The sequence below is a fragment of the Mirounga leonina genome, unplaced genomic scaffold, assembly GCF_011800145.1.
Source record: "Mirounga leonina isolate KUSES-001 unplaced genomic scaffold, KU_Mleo_1.0 Mir_106, whole genome shotgun sequence".
Lineage (NCBI taxonomy): Eukaryota > Metazoa > Chordata > Mammalia > Carnivora > Phocidae > Mirounga > Mirounga leonina.
Genome location: NW_023270232.1, coordinates 4219754 through 4235589, shown reverse-complemented (window position 1 = coordinate 4235589; position 15836 = coordinate 4219754). Strand labels below are relative to the sequence as shown.

The 15836-nt window shown below is 40.4% G+C and overlaps 1 protein-coding gene across 1 annotated transcript in view; it reads right to left on the bottom strand.

Annotated features, from left to right (window-relative positions):
• LOC118018005 (methylcytosine dioxygenase TET1-like) overlaps positions 1-15836 on the bottom strand; it is a 138579-nt gene that overhangs the window by 91305 nt on the left and 31438 nt on the right. Inside the window, exon 3 of the mRNA XM_035016446.1 lies at positions 10505-10558. Coding sequence (XP_034872337.1) covers positions 10505-10558 — 54 coding nt within the window. The remainder of the gene's footprint in view (positions 1-10504; positions 10559-15836) is intronic.

Genomic DNA, 15836 nt, shown 5'->3' with positions numbered 1-15836 from the left:
GAATTTACACTTTTTTTTTTCAATCTGCTTATCTCCTCTAATTAGAAATTTAGGATCCAATCCAGGAAGCATTGGACAGTCTCCAACAGCTAAATGTGGATTGGACAATCTACCCAAAACCTGAAATTTATTGCCAGTTACCCAGACTTCTTGACTGTCAAACTGAAAGATTTTATGAGAATGTAAGAAAAGAGGGGCGCCTGGATGGCTCAGTCAATTAAGCATCTGCCTTTGGCTCTGGTCATGATCCCAGGGTCCTGGGATGGAGCCCCACATCGGGCTCCCGCCTCAGCGGAAAGCCTGCTTCTCCCTCTCCCACTCCCCCTGCTTGTGTTCCTTCTCTTGCTGTGTCTCTCTGTCAAATAAATAAATAAAATCTTAAAAACAAAAAAAGAATGTAAGAAAAGACAAGCAGTATTCAAACTCATCAGTCAAGAAACAAACACACACACACACAAAATAGTAGAAAAAACAGATAATCTGAGAGACACAACCAAATGCAAGATGTGATCTAAGACTGAACGCTAAATCAGGAGGAAAACAGCTACAAAGGATTTTTAGGGGGTTGGAGGACAGCTGAAAAGATTTTTCAATGTGACAGTATTTTAGATTAGACTGAATCAATATTAAACTTCTTTAGGGGCACCTGGGTGGCTCAGTCGGTTAAGCGTCTGCCTTCAGCTCGGGTCATGATCCCAGGGTCCTGGGATCGAGCCCCGCATTGGGCTCCCTGCTCCGCAGGAAGCCTGTTTCTCCCTCTTCCACTCCCCCTGCCTGTGTTCCCTCTCTCGCTGTGTCTCTCTCTGTCAAATAAATAAATAAAATCTTTTAAAAAAATACTAAACTTCTTTAGTGTAATACTTGTATTGTGGTTACATAGAAGAACAGTCTTTTCTTAGGAGAGGCATGCTGAAGTATTTACAGGTAAAATGTCACATAGTCCAGCAAAAAAAAAAGTATGTAAAAGAATACAGATGTTTAACGTATTATTCATTCAACTTTTCTGTAGGCTTAGTTTTTTTAGGTAAAAATTAAAGAAAAATTACTCAAATTAATTTAAATTTATTAGATATACATCTTGATTTCCATAGCAATTCATTACACAGACTACTCAGGCCTGGCCAGATGATTTAAGAAAACACAGTTTCTCTTATACACCAAGATGTCAGCATAGTAATTTCTACAGTTCTGACCCAACTGACTGAAATCAGGCCATGATATGTATTAATTTAATCATTCATTAAACTAACATTTATTGAATTGTAGGCCCAAGGTATTACATTAAGACACTACACAGAACACAAAGTTGACTACTGCTCTAAACTAAAAGGTTTACAATCTAGTTTAAAGAATAATGAGAACTTGGGGCGCCTGGGTGGCTTATCGGTTAAGCGTCGGCCTTCAGCTCAGGTCATGATCCCAGGGCCCTGGGATCAAGCCCCCCACTGGGCTCCCTGCTCAGTGGGGAGTCTGCTTCTTCTCTCCCATCCCCCCACCCTTCCTGCTCACTCTCGCTCTCTCTCAAATAAATAAATAAAATCTTTAAAAAAATGAGAACCCGGGCGCCTGGGTGGCTCAGTTGGTTAAGCGACTGCCTTCGGCTCAGGTCATGATCCTGGAGTCCCGGGATCGAGTCCCGCATCGGGCTCCCTGCTTGTCAGGGAGTCTGCTTCTCCCTCTGACCCTCCTCCCTCTCATGCTCTCTGTCTCTCATTCTCTCTCTCTCAAATAAATAAAATCTTAAAAAAAAAAAAAAATGAGAACCCAAAATCTAAACACATTAATATTCTACAAAGGATTTTATATTAACATTCACAACAAAAACAATAATGACGGTTTAAGCTATCACTTGTTGAATATACACTATATATGAGATAAATTAAGTAAATTAAAAATTATGCAAGCTACCAAACGACACTGTGGATTAGTTACTGTTCCCCTTTTACAGATCAGGAAAAGAGGTCTCAGACTTCACTTAAACTTCCTTAGGTCATACAGTAAATAGATGAGGCAGGGCTTAACCTAGGACTATGTGACATTCAAGGTCATCCACCTTCCTTTGGGTACTGCTGATACCATAGGAGATATAAAGTTCAAATAAAAAAATGAAAAGTAATAAAAAACATTATTTATGCTATCATAATTTAAATGCTCAGAAAATTTCAGATATAAAAGGAAGTTTTGTCAAAACTTTAAGTTTATTTCAAAAACTGAAATAGTTATTAGATAATTTTTTCTAAAGTCAAATGAATACATAAGATATTAAGTGAAAACATTTCTTTCTAAGAGAAAAAATACCTTCAGATATTTAAAATAATTTTTTTGATAATTTAGTGAGAACTTTATTATGTGATTCTTATCTGGAAGAAAACAGGCTTAAGATACATAACCTGAAAACACCACTAAAGCTTGTATTCTGTTTTGGATGTGTTCATGTCCATCTTACCTTTGTCTTTGTATCTAAGTTCTATAATTCAAACTAATCATTAATTGTGAGATTATTTTTCATACTGATGATATTATAGTCTTTATTACAGAAATATTTGATTCTATTATATATGTGTGTGAGTGTATATGTGGGGGGGGGGGGGGGAGAGGAGAATCTTGAGCAGATTCCGTGCCCAGCACCGAGCCTGATTTGGGCTTGTCTCACGACCTTGAGATCATGACCTGAGTTGAAATAAAGAGTCGGATGCCCAACCAACTGGGCAACCCAGGCCCCCCTATAAAATATTTAAAAATAAAAGGGGAAAGAGAAATTTAGGACTTTCAAGGTTTGAAGTCTTATTTCTAATATTCTTCATTACAAAAAGCAGAAGTGGAATTTTTAAAAGGAAAGAAAAGGCTTTCTGGAATATAGGTTTATATTTGTCAAATAAAGTAATTAAGTGAATATGCTGCTAAGAAAATACACATTTTCTGAAAGGTTCACTTAATATTTTTCAGTAACACATAATATACCTTTAGATATAATAATACACTAATTGAGAAATTACTACATGCCAGGCTGTCCTAACTAACCACTTTACATGTATTAAATAATTAATTTAACTCTACAACAATCCTATCTTATGTAGGTATGTTTATGTATATACTATATTTCAAATTAAGTACACATACCATATAATACTTAAAATAATTTAGTTCTTTAAAATAAGTTCCTGGGGTGCCTGGGTGGCTCAGTTGTTAAGTGTCTGCCTTTGGCTCAGGTCATGATCCCAGGGTCGTGGGATCGAGCCCTGCGTCGGGCTCCCAGCTCCACGGGAAGCCTGCTTCTCCCTCTCCCACTACCCCTGTTTGTGTTCCCTCCCTCATGCTGTCTCTCTGTCAAATAAATAAATAAAATCTTTAAAAAATAAAAATAAATAAAAATAAAATAAAATGAGTAAGTTCCTATAATAAGTTTACTGTTAACATCTGGTTCCTTAGAACCATGAAAAGAACATGTGCTTTAATCAAATTCATATGACAGTAAATTTTAAACATAGATGATAAAACTATAACATCTCCTCTCTTAAAATTTGTCACATGCAGAAAGTCCTTTTAGTTCAAAAAGGACTCAAAGAGTTAGTCAGTATTTAAAGCGATAATCATCACAACAGGTTAAAAAAAGATTCTATAATCTTCATTCTCTTGCATGGGCCACTGTGGTGGGTAAATTTTATGATCAGACATTAAAAATATTATTTTTATAACATTTGGACACTGAAGGACATTCCATTATTAAATTAAACTTGAAAATGAATTAAGATACTAGTAAGGTTTCAACAAAAATTTATTAACATTTCTTATTTAGCGCTTTTTATCTGTCTCTTAAGAATACATTCTAGGGGCACCTGGGTGGCTCAGTGGGTTAAGCGACTGCCTTCGGCTCAGGTCATGATCCTAGAGTCCCTGGATTGAGTCCCATATCGGGCTCCCTGCTCAGCAGGGAGCCTGCTTCTCCTTCTGACCCTCCCCCCTCTCATGTGCTCTCTCTCTCTCTCTCTCAAATAAATAAATGGAATCTTTGAAAAAAAAAAAAAAGAATACATTCTAGTCCAGTACTATGAAAACACAGTTTCAAATGAGCTTAAGTTTTCAAGACATGAGGTATATATTCTTTTCTTAGCTAGGAAGAATTCAACAGATTCTTTTTTTTTTTTTTTTGGTAGCTTGAATGAAATTTTCCTCACGCCTATTCACCCCACTTGGCTTTTATTCACTGATTCTCTGGGATCATTCCTAGAAATTACAGAATGAACATGGGTCTTGAGTCACTGAAAATGTACGTGCTCCAATAGTAAATGAATGATTTGATTGTGTGTGAGCTGGCTTAGTGAGAACTTAGCCCTGAAATCATTCTGATCATCTCTGGGCAAAATGCTGTATTACAGTTTCTGGGTATGCAAACCAGAAGCCCCATGTGTGCCTTTGATCGTGTGAATAAACACTGATGGATGAGTACACATCTTTGACAATTTTTGCCAGTTTATGACATAATGAGGAAAATAAGGACCATGTGTTGAATCATAAAACTAAATAATTAAATTTATATGACTGTCCTGTATTCTGAGATTATCTTCTTTGAATTTATATGATTTTTGTTTTTTTTGTTTTTTTAAAAAGCTGGTACTGCTTTCTGGATATTCTTACCACCCACTCTAAATTTTTCCCCACTAGTCCATTACACTCAGAAGTCTGGGATTCACTGCATGCATGTGACTATGAAAGACTATAAAAATGGCATGCTTTTTTGCCTGAACAATGGTCAAGCTCGGTATTTGATCTGGCGCTTAAATTTGCAACATGTTACTTTAAGTCATGGAATGTTACATTATAACCAGAGTTAAGAAAAGTTTATCATCCTAGGAGCGCCTGGGTGGCTCAGTTGGTTAAGCGACTGTGTTAGGCTCAGGTCATGATCCTGGAGTCCCGGGATCGAGTCCCGCATCGGGCTCCCTGCTCAGCAGGGAGTCTGCTTCTCCCTCTGACCCTACCCCCTTATGCTCTCTATCTCATTCTCTCTCAAATAAATAAAAGAAAAAGAAAAGTTTATCATTCTACTAATGATTTTTCACTAACTGAAACAAAGTTGTAGATAAGTGTGCAGAGAAAAATGTTTAGTAACTATTCAATCTTCCACTTCTCCTAGCTTAATGGGTTTTAAAGATAAACAAGATAACTCAATTGTATCTAATTTGGTACTTTTAAATCAGCACCAGTATGGGTAACAATTTAAAAATGAAGGGGAGGGGCACCTGGGTGGCTCAGTCGTTAGGCGTCTGCTTTGGGTCATGAACCCGGGGTCCTGGGATCGAGCCCCGCGTCAGGCTCCCTGCTCAGCGGGAAGCCTGCTTCTCCCTCCCCCACTCCCCCTGCTTGTGTTCCTGCTCTCGCTGTCTCCCTCTCTGTCAAATAAATAAATAAAATCTTTAAAAAATAATAATAAAAATGAAGGGGACAGCTCTCAAAAATATGAAGTAAATTTCCCTAGCTTGGCACTTTTTTGTTTCCTTCAAAGCATATACTACAATTTGTAATTTATTCATTTTTTTTTTAAAGATTTTATTTATTTGACAGAGAGAGATAGCGAGGGCAGGAACACAAGCAGGGTGAGTGGGAGAGGGAGAAGCAGGCTTCCCGCCGAGCAGGGAGCCCGATGCGGGGCTCGATCCCAGGAACCTGGGATCATGACCTGAGCCGAAGCAGACGCTTAACGACTGAGCCACCCAGGCGCCCCGTAATTTATTCATTTGTCTTTAATTTTTTTTCCCTGCCTTTCCTAAGCAAAGTTAATCTCCATGAAGGCAGAAACCATTTTGGGGTTGTACACCATTGTAGCCCCAGCATTTAGTATATGCTTAAAAAAATAATAATATTGAATGTAAATGTTGTTCAGGAAATTGAGCTTACTGAGCATTTACTATGTGCCAGACAAGGATTGTATTAAATATTTTGAATGTCACTATGTCATGCAAATCAAGACCATGTATGAATATGATTTATTTATGATTTGATTCTCCTTTCAAAACATTTTTCAAAAAGATATTTAAGTAGGGGCGCCTGGGTGGCTCAGTCAGCTAAGCGTCTGCCTTCAGCTCAGGTCATGATCCCAGCATCCTGGGATCGAGTCCTGCATCAGGCTCCCTGCCCAGTGGGGAGCTGCTTCTCCCTCTCCCGCTCCCCCTGCTTGTGCTCTTTCTCTTTCTTTCTCTGACAAATGAATAAATAAAATCTTTAAAAATGTATTTTAAGTATAGCTATATGCTGTGTCTTCTCTCCTAGTGAGAAATATGTCTATGTCCCCCATCAGCCCCCAGTACCACTTGTTCTCCTTTATCAGCATCATCAAGGAAGGAAGGAAACAGTGAAGAGCAGGGCTGCCAGTGTAGAAGCTAGCAGGAAGATCATTTAGTTTTCATTTCTTTTCTAAATCATCTGCAGACCATTTCCTGGTTTAATATCCACTGACATTTCTTTATATTTGTTCACTCAGTTCTTCCAAATATGACTTTGATAATATTTTATAACCAAATAGCTAGAAAATATCCCTTACTGCCCTCGAAAGAGTGTCTCTACTTATAGAATGTATAAATATGGTTCCTGCCAGGGATGCCCATGCTTTTTATTTTGAAATGATTTTAGGGGTGCCTGGGGGGCTCAGATGGTTGAGTGTCTGCCTTCAGCTCCAGTCAGGATCCCAGGGTCCTGGGATCGAGTCCCCCATGGGGTTCCCTGCTCAGTGGAGAGCCTGCTTCTCCCTCTTCCTCTACTACTCCTCCTGCTTGTGCTCTCTTGCTCTCTCTGTCAAATAAATAAATAAATCTTAAAAGAAAAAGAAAAGAAATGATTCTAGATTTACAGATAAGTTGCAAACATAGTATAGGGTTTCTTATATACACTTCACCCAGTCTCGCCACTGTTACCTTCTTATAATAATGATTCTGGTACTATTTTTGAACACACCATCCTGTCCCCTTTTGGCTACTGATTGGATCCACCAATGAAAACAGCAGAAAACTGGAGGGCAGGGTATTTATTTGGATCCCCCACATCCCAAAACTTCCTCTCTGCAGAAACATCCCGTTACCAAAGACTGCAATAAAAGACCCTGCTCCAACTCTTCAACTTCAACTATTCTTTGTATCTGGGTTTCTGATCTCACTCCCTGGCCCCTTCAGGCCTAGGAGTGGTGAGAAATCTCTGCTGTCATTAGTCCCGGGATGCTTTGCCATCCCTAGTTTTTCCCTTAACCCTGCCCACACCTTTTAAATAATTCCTTTATTAAATTCCCCTCAATATCCCCAAATGACCATGCAATCTGATTTTTTTCCAGGGACAACGCTTGACAACCTAACCAAAGTGATATTACCTTAAAATCGACATTCTCTTAAGGGAATATATCCTCTTACCCTGACACATCAAGTAGAGATTATTTACATAAATGTTTCTACCAAGTGGAGTTCCAAATCATGCCACTCACAAGTCCAATTTTATGAATCAATGCCTGAAATTATTTCACACCTTTACCTTACTCAAGAGTCAAGGAAATAATTACAGCACAGCCAATAAGCTGCCATGTATATATAAAATAACTCTAGTGATAATCAACAGGACTTGGGCAGGAACCTGGTCCTCCAGAACCAGTGGGGGTAGGAATTTGTGCTTCACCTACCTCCTACCCACATCATTCGATATCCATTCTGGCCATCTGAGTGCTTTGGACAGAAACTGGCATTTCAACTAGAGGAGAATTCTCTCTCTAGTCAGGGATTTGAAGTCACTATCTACAGTTTTACATTTTGAACTACAATAGAATGAATATAGGTTATTGATATAGATAACAGATTGCTTAAAAGTGAGAGGTATGAGGGGCGCCTGGGTGGCTCAGATGGTTAAGCGTCTGCCTTCGGCTCAGGTCATGATCCCGGGGTCCTGGGATCGAGTCCCGCATCGGGCTCCCTGCTCCTTGGGAGCCTGCTTCTCCCTCTGCCTCTCTCTCTCTCTCTCTGTCTCTCATGAATAAATAAATAAAATCTTAAAAAAAAAAAAAAGTGAGAGGTATGAGACATATCAGGCAATTTCAGCCCCACAACTGGATTCAATATTTAGTTAGCAGGTTCAGAGTAGGATGGGACAAGCTTCAATTCTGCACCCAATTCCCTTAATCAGACTCTTCACCTGTCCAATTACTTCTTCACAGATGATGAAGATGAAAATCTTTGCTTAGGATACCTGCAGCATCCACCCTGACAAAAAGCAAGGGACCCAGATTTGAAGATCTAAGAGGCCAGAGTCAAAGGAAGTGGACTAGATCTCTGGCACAATGCCAAACACAAAGAGAGATTTATGAAAGGAGACCAAGCTGTAACCTGTAGACTCCCATCACTGCTCCCCCAGATAGCAGCCAGCTGCAATACTGAGTCCTCATCCATAAAACCTTAAGCTGAAAGTTGTACTCTTTCCCCGCCCTCCCTCCCAAAATATGGATTTAGTTTTCATAACATCTCCTTCAGGGTTGTACAATATTCTACCTATTTTACACATCGAGCTAAAATCTGAAAGTATTTTAGCATTTCTACTGTGGAACAAAGAAACAAAGCTTTCTCTGGAGAACAAAATACATTACAGCTAAGAGAAAATTAAACATTTTAAAATGCCAACATCAGGGGAAAAAATGATTTTTTCCTTTTAGGGCATTTCCCTACTCTTATACAACAACTGATAACTATAGAGGAAAGTGAGCAACAATTCAGTTCTGTTGCTGTGGCACATGAAATTCAGCCACCCACAGGCATTTATTTTAAAATAAGTCAGAGTCCATTGCCCTAATTCAAAAAAGCAACACATGGTATATTTACTTCTGAAATTTATTTCAGGTGACAGGACACCCACAGACTAACAAAATAAACATAGAATTAAATAGTATCCCCCAAACCCAATTCTACTTCCTAGCAAAGGCAGATGATGATTTAGCTACCAAGCTTCATCTATATTAATATGTCCATGCAATTGACCTCTTTCTCCTATGCCCCTACCCTAACCCCTGCAAATCTGAGAGCCATTTTAACAGCAGCACTAAAATGATTTTTCACTTGAAGAGTTGAAGACAAAACACCTGAGATGGATACACCCAACACAGAAAGTGTAAGAAGAGATTAAGAAATATAAGCAGGGCTTTTAATGATACAATTTTATAGTTGGAGGAGGGAAAGGAAGTAAAAGGGGGTGGGTAGATCAATATGCAGAAGAAAAACAGGAGGGGTTAATTTACCTTGAAAATAACCAGTATTCTATTTGTCCAGGCCCAATGAGAATCTGTGCCAAGCAATTTCATTCATTTCAGTGCCTAGAACACTGATGACTGTGTGGTAAATATTAAACAAATAACTTGTTTGTTGATGAAAATGTACATGGCAACGCCGCATACACACAGGAAACAGAAACTCAAGGTGGTTAGACAAATTTGAAAGCAATGCAAGGTTTGGTTCTCCATGTTAAAAACATTTTCAAGGTACACAACTGGGGAAGCAAATGAACAAAAATTTGCCACATCCATAGTTCAACATGTTGTTCCTCTTTGAGTGCTAAAACTTTATTTGCAAAAGAAAAGCTAAGATTAGGTTAAAATATTGTTAATTATATATACATGATATAATTTTAAAGATCAGTAAGTTTTATTGCTTAATATGTGTTTTTTGAATTAAAAAGGTTACTTGCTCAGGTTGCTTACATTTATAACAGCAATATGCCACTTGAAACCTTTAACACATAAGCACCCATTTGCTAAACTAAAGCTAGCCTTGAACTTTGAGTAGTGCCATATGCTTTTAAATTAACCCTTCTAAATACTGTACAAAGCTCATAACACAGACTGTTAGCTTATAACCGAATTAGGTTACTGATAAATACTCATTAGGCAAACCACTGAAAATAAAGAAAACATGTATATTTCCTACAGCTCTATGAATGCCAAAATTAAAAATGATTCAATGAGAATTTGGGATTAGGCAATGATAATTTGGCTGATCTTGATGGCTTACATATTTTAAGTTGAACTAAAATCTCTAAGGACCTTTTCCTTTGGAAAGCAAAACCACACATTTTAAAATAGTATCTAATGGAAGGTCTATTAAAATCACAATGGATCATAGCTGTCAACTTCAAATAGTGTCTCCTTAAGAGCTTAAGTTTACACACTGGTGCAACACCACAAAGGCAGATGCTACAAAAGGATCTACAAAGAAAAACAAATTTTATTCACAACACTTTGCATATAAACTTTTCCTTCTGCAGACTTGTGTGGAGTTGAAAATAAAGGATGCTAATATGCACATCATGCAGCACATCAGAAAAAAGAGAGAGAGAGAGAGAAAACACTTCAGTTGAGTGAAAATTCATTTATCTACTGAAAATCCGGGAGAATTCACATCCACTGTACTCCAAATTTACTCCTAAGTGACAGAAAAATACTATATGAAATGGCAAAAAATTAAATATGATTTAATCAATAGCTGATTACCTTTAAAACTTTGGGCTTCTTTTCCCTCTGGGGCCTCTTGTTTTCTTTTATAACCTAAAAAAAATCAAATTGCAAAATGAGCCTCCGTTTAAGAAAAAAAAAATTAGCTCCCACCCCCCCCCAAATTTTTGGCTATTTCTCTATAAAACTACTTAGACCATTTAAAATCATCAACATGTTTGCTAGGCAGAACCTAAAGAGCTTATGTAAAATGTATACTTGAAAAGTCACTGAAAAAAAGCCTTGCATAAAGATGAAGTAGGGAAATACCCTTTTTTCCCCTTAAAGTCTGTCTTAATTAGCCTCTGCATTCTTCACAGCGAAGCCCACGAGGTAGCCATCTTGCTTGCTTCTGCAGAGGAAGCCTCTACAGTGGAACAGTTCTGCAAACTGCTTTTTGGTATTATTATCATGGTGTTTAAAGGCAGCCCTGGCCTGCCAGCACTGTAGACGTGCTGGGCATGCCTTTTGCAAAAACAGCCCCACAAAGAGTGCAGCCAATGGCAATGCAGAGCTTAGCAACTCCAAAGTGATCTTCTCTGCTAGCCTTCCTAGACAAAGGATCTCCTGTGCGGCTCCGCTCTCACCACAGGACACAGGCAGCCACAAGCTGCGACATGGAGTGCGCTGCAGAGGATCTGGTCGCGCCGAAATCACAGGAGGCTTCAGCAAAAACAATGCACACAAATCCCCCAGGTCTCCACCATCGGATCGATGGCGGAGGCTCCCTGATTAGTAACCTCTTGGCGGCTCCGAGGGCAGGTCTGTGCGGGGGGAGGGGTGCGCGGCTCAGCCTCCAACGTACAGGAGATATAACTGAGCCGAGGGGGGCATTTGGGCTTGCTGAAACTCTGGAAGGTATTGTGCATTTTTACTTTATAAGGCAAGGCTAAATATTGGCGATATTTAAGGCAGGGAGGTTATGTGAGGACAGTGTAGGCTCAGCTGTTGGGCTGCGTGTCTCATTCCCCGGGAACCACACCTCTTTGCAGCAGGCGCTTTGCCCAGAAATACAGCAATTTGATTTCTGTCAATAAATGTCCAATGACAAAGGCGAATTAAAAAATACTAATGAAGCCACTTGAAAGCAAAAGGACAGGATGAGGACAAGGAGAGGGGGAGGAGTTTTCAAAATACACTTGTCACTCTCAGTGGCTGGAGAGAGAAGATTTCTCTCTCTTGCTCTGGACATTTCTGGTGACCTTCATTTCCTAAAGAAATCCCTCCCGTCTGAAGGTGGGTTCACACATTTGGGACAAAAGGGGCACCTTTGGCTCCTCTGTCTCCCAAGATCATCAACTGTCACTGACCATCTCTCCCTGGAGCTGCCAAGCAGGTTCCCCGCGCCGCCCCCCCCCCCTCCCCCCGCCACAACCGCGGAGCCTTCTGCCCACCCCACTGATGGTCAGACGGGGCCACCCGCTTCCCAGGGATTGGGAGCTGAGCCAGAGGCGGCACTAGCAGCCACCCACCCTCACACACCTGGACTGCCACCATACCCAGTGGGTGGTAGGCACTGAGAGCGCTGGGCACCGTAGTCGGAACTTGCCAGTCCCTGAGAATGCCAGAGCCAGAGGAGTTTAGCGCCCTCCCTTAGCCCCCTGGCCAGGCAACAGTGGCAGGAGAGAAAGAACCAGGACAGCTGCTGTGAGCTGGCAGGTCTCAAGGTCACTGCCAAAATGTAGTGCAGAGGCCGGTCACAGTCCCATCACAGCCACCTTGACAGCGGCACAGATCTCGGGAAGACAGCCTCAGCTCCATCCTCACAGGGCCAAAGTTTCAGCAACACGTTTAGGGGATTGGCAGGAGGGCCTCCCTGGCTGCTCAGCCAAAGATGGGTTTTCCACTTGCAGTTGGATTCAGAGCAGATTCCCACAACCAGAAATCAGGAACAGAGTGAGGGCCGGAAGGCCTGTGTTTCATCACCCGGGATTCCTAGCCTTTCGGTTTGCCACAAAAGCATGCTTTCCTTGTCGGAATGGTTGAGTCCAACATGCACTGTTTTCCCAAGTTAAACTACCTCCCCCTCACCTACCCACCCTCCAAATTGTTAACAAGTATAAAAAGCAAGGCTCCGGGGCACCTGGGTGGCTCAGTTGGTTAAGCGACTGCCTTCGGCTCAGGTCATGATCCTGGAGTCCCGGGATCGAGTCCCACATTGGGCTCCCTGCTCAGCGGGGGGTCTGCTTCTCCCTCTGATCCTCTTCCCTCTCGTGTTCTCTGTCTCTCATTCTCTCTCTCTCTCAAATAAATAAATAAATAAATAATCTTAAAAAAAAAAAAAAAGCAAGGCTCCTTGTAGCAAAACCAGTGGGTTCTGACCTAAACACATCCATCAGGCCAACTTCAAGCATACTGAGCCCATACTAAGAAGCTCTCTGTGGCGAATGAAGCAAAACCATGAAGAAGGTAGAAAAACAGGACTGAATACAGCAAGACCTGGAAATGGACCTATGCTTCTTTTTCTTTGAAGTGTGTGTGTGTGTGTGTGCGATAAAATATACGTAACATAAAATCTGCCATTTTAACCATTTTTAAGTGTGCAGTTTAGTAGCATTAAGTCTATTCACAATGTTGCAAAACTATTCCCACTCTCCATTTCCAGCACCTTTTCATGATCCCAGACACTCTGTATCCATTCGACAATAACTCTTCATTTGCCTTCTCTCAGTCCTCGCTACTTTTTATTTTGCTTTTTGTCCCTATAAATTCACCTATTCTAGTATCTCAAATAAGTGGTATTGCATGATATTTGTCCTTCCGTGTCTGGCTTATTTCACTTTGCATAATGTTTTCACGCTTCACCCATGTTGTAAGATGTATCAGAATTTCATTCCATTCAAAGGCTCAACAGTATTTCTTTTTTTTTTTTTTAAGATTTTATTTATTTATTTGACAGAGAGAGACAGGGAGAGAGGGAACACAAGCAGGGGGAGTGGGAGAGGGAGAAGCAGGCCTCCCGCTGGGCGGGGAGCCCGATGCAGGGCTCGATCCCAGGACCCTGGGATCATGATCTGAGCTGAAGGCAGACGCTTAACCGACTGAGCCACCCAGGCGCCCCAAAGGCTCAACAGTATTTCACTGTGTATATATACACCAAACTTGTTTATCTATTCTTCTGTTGATGTACATTTGGGTCGTTCCCACCTTCTGTCTATTGTGAGTAATACTGCTGTGAACATGGGCACGAGTATCTATTTGAGTCCCTGCTTTCAATTCTTTTGAATATATACCTAGGACAAGAACTGCTGGATCATATGATAATTCTGTTTAAATATTTAAGGAACCACCAAACTTTCTGGAGTGGCTATACCATTTTACATTCATGTCAGCAGTGCACAAAAGGATAGCCCTACATTTCTTGAAGTTCCTTGCATTTCTTTTTTTTTTTTTTTAAGATTTTATTTATTTATTTGACAGAGAGAGACACAGCGAGAGAGGGAACACAAGCAGGGGGAGCGGGAGAGGGAGAAGCAGGCTCCCCGCAGAGCAGGGAGCCCGATGCGGGACTTGATCCCAGGACCCTGGGATCATGACCTGAGCCGAAGGCAGTCGCTTAACCAACTGAGCCACCCAGGCGCCCGTTCCTTGCATTTCAATTGCAAATTATGCCTCTCCCCCTTGAATACCTGAATATAACTTTTATTTATTTATTATTTTTTAAGATTTTATTTATTTATTTGACAGACAGAGAGATGGCGAGAGCAGGAACACAAGCAGAGGGAGTGAGGGAGGGAGAAGCAGGTTCTGCCAAGCAGGGAGCCCGATGCGGGGCTCAATCCTAGGACTCTGAGATCGTGACCTGAGCTGAAGGCAGACGCTTAACGACTGAGCCACCCAGACACCCTTGAATATAACTTTTAAAAAGCATCAACATTTCCCCAGCTTGATTGCTCAATATTTAGTAAAGTGGTCCATGATATATAATATATATAATTATAAAATTAAAAACGATCTATTACCTGTGCGATCCATGTGTGTCTCAATAAAACAAGATAAAATCAGGCTCAAAGTGTTAGGTGTACTGAATATCCATATCAGTGAGAAGTCCACTTTTTAAAGCCCCATCGACAAGCATTTTCACTGCATGGAATACTCATGAAGCCATACAACACTGCACTTGGCACACTAAGCAAACACTAGAGGTCTGTGTGTAGTGTTCTGTAAAATGAATTAATAAATGAAGACACAGCTCATCTCAGCTAAATATGAGGGTTAATTAAAGTGACCAGAGCTAACATTAACTCAAAATATCCAACTGATACTACGCTATGAAGATCTGCACCTGTTTGAACACGGAATAGACTGGTAACCTATATTGGTACTGACCATCTGCTCTAAATCCTATACTTCAGTGATTTGATGGTCTCTCAGCTCAGGGCTTAGGTGATGGCGAGCTTTGATGGAGAAAATAATCAGACATTACTAGCAGAGAAATTGGAGGGCAGGAGAACCATTCCCATTCTCTTATTATTTAGGGCAAAGTGCATACAACTAGATTCTGTTGGAAAAATGGCAGGTCAGAAACTAAGAAACCCTGTGTTGTAGTCCTACTTATTCAGAATCTACTTTTGTCTCTTAAATCCATTTGTTTTTCTCATAAGGAATCATGATTAAGTTGCATGAGATGTATTTAATTTTGTGATAACTCTAGAGTATTAGGTTCTTTCAAATATTACAAAATGAGATCTCTTTTCTCCTAAAAATCACAATTAAAGAACTAAAAAAGAAAATTGAGTCTAACTACATTATTTCATTGGTAAACTAAGGCTTAAAGTGATAAAATTACTTAATTCACATTGTACAACAGGTAAGAACTTAACTTGATCATGACCTGAGCCGAAGGCAGACGCTTAATGACTGAGCACCCAGGCGCCCTCAGTATGCTTTTAAAAAAATAAATTTTGTGCCCTCAGAGATAAATTAATGAATAATTTCAAAATTCTACTTCTCTTCTAAACATAAAGCACTCTGCATCCATAAGAAACTACACACACAAACAGGAGCACCCGGGAGGCTCAGTTGTTAGGCATCTGCCTTCGGCTCAGGTCATGATCCCGGGGTCCTGGAATCAGGCCCTGCATCGGGTTCCCTGCTCCGCGGGAGGCCTGCTTCTCCCTCTCCCACTCCCCCTGCTTGTGTTCCCTCTCTCGCTGTGTCTTTCTCTGTCAAATAAATAAATAAAATCTTGAAAGAAAGAAAGAAAGAAAGAGAGAGAGAGAGAGAGAGAGAGAAAGAAAGAAAGAAAGAAAGAAAGAAAAGAAAGAAAGAAAGAAAGAAAGAAAGAAAGAAAGAAAGAAAGAAAGAAAGAAAGAAAGAAAGAAAGAAAGAA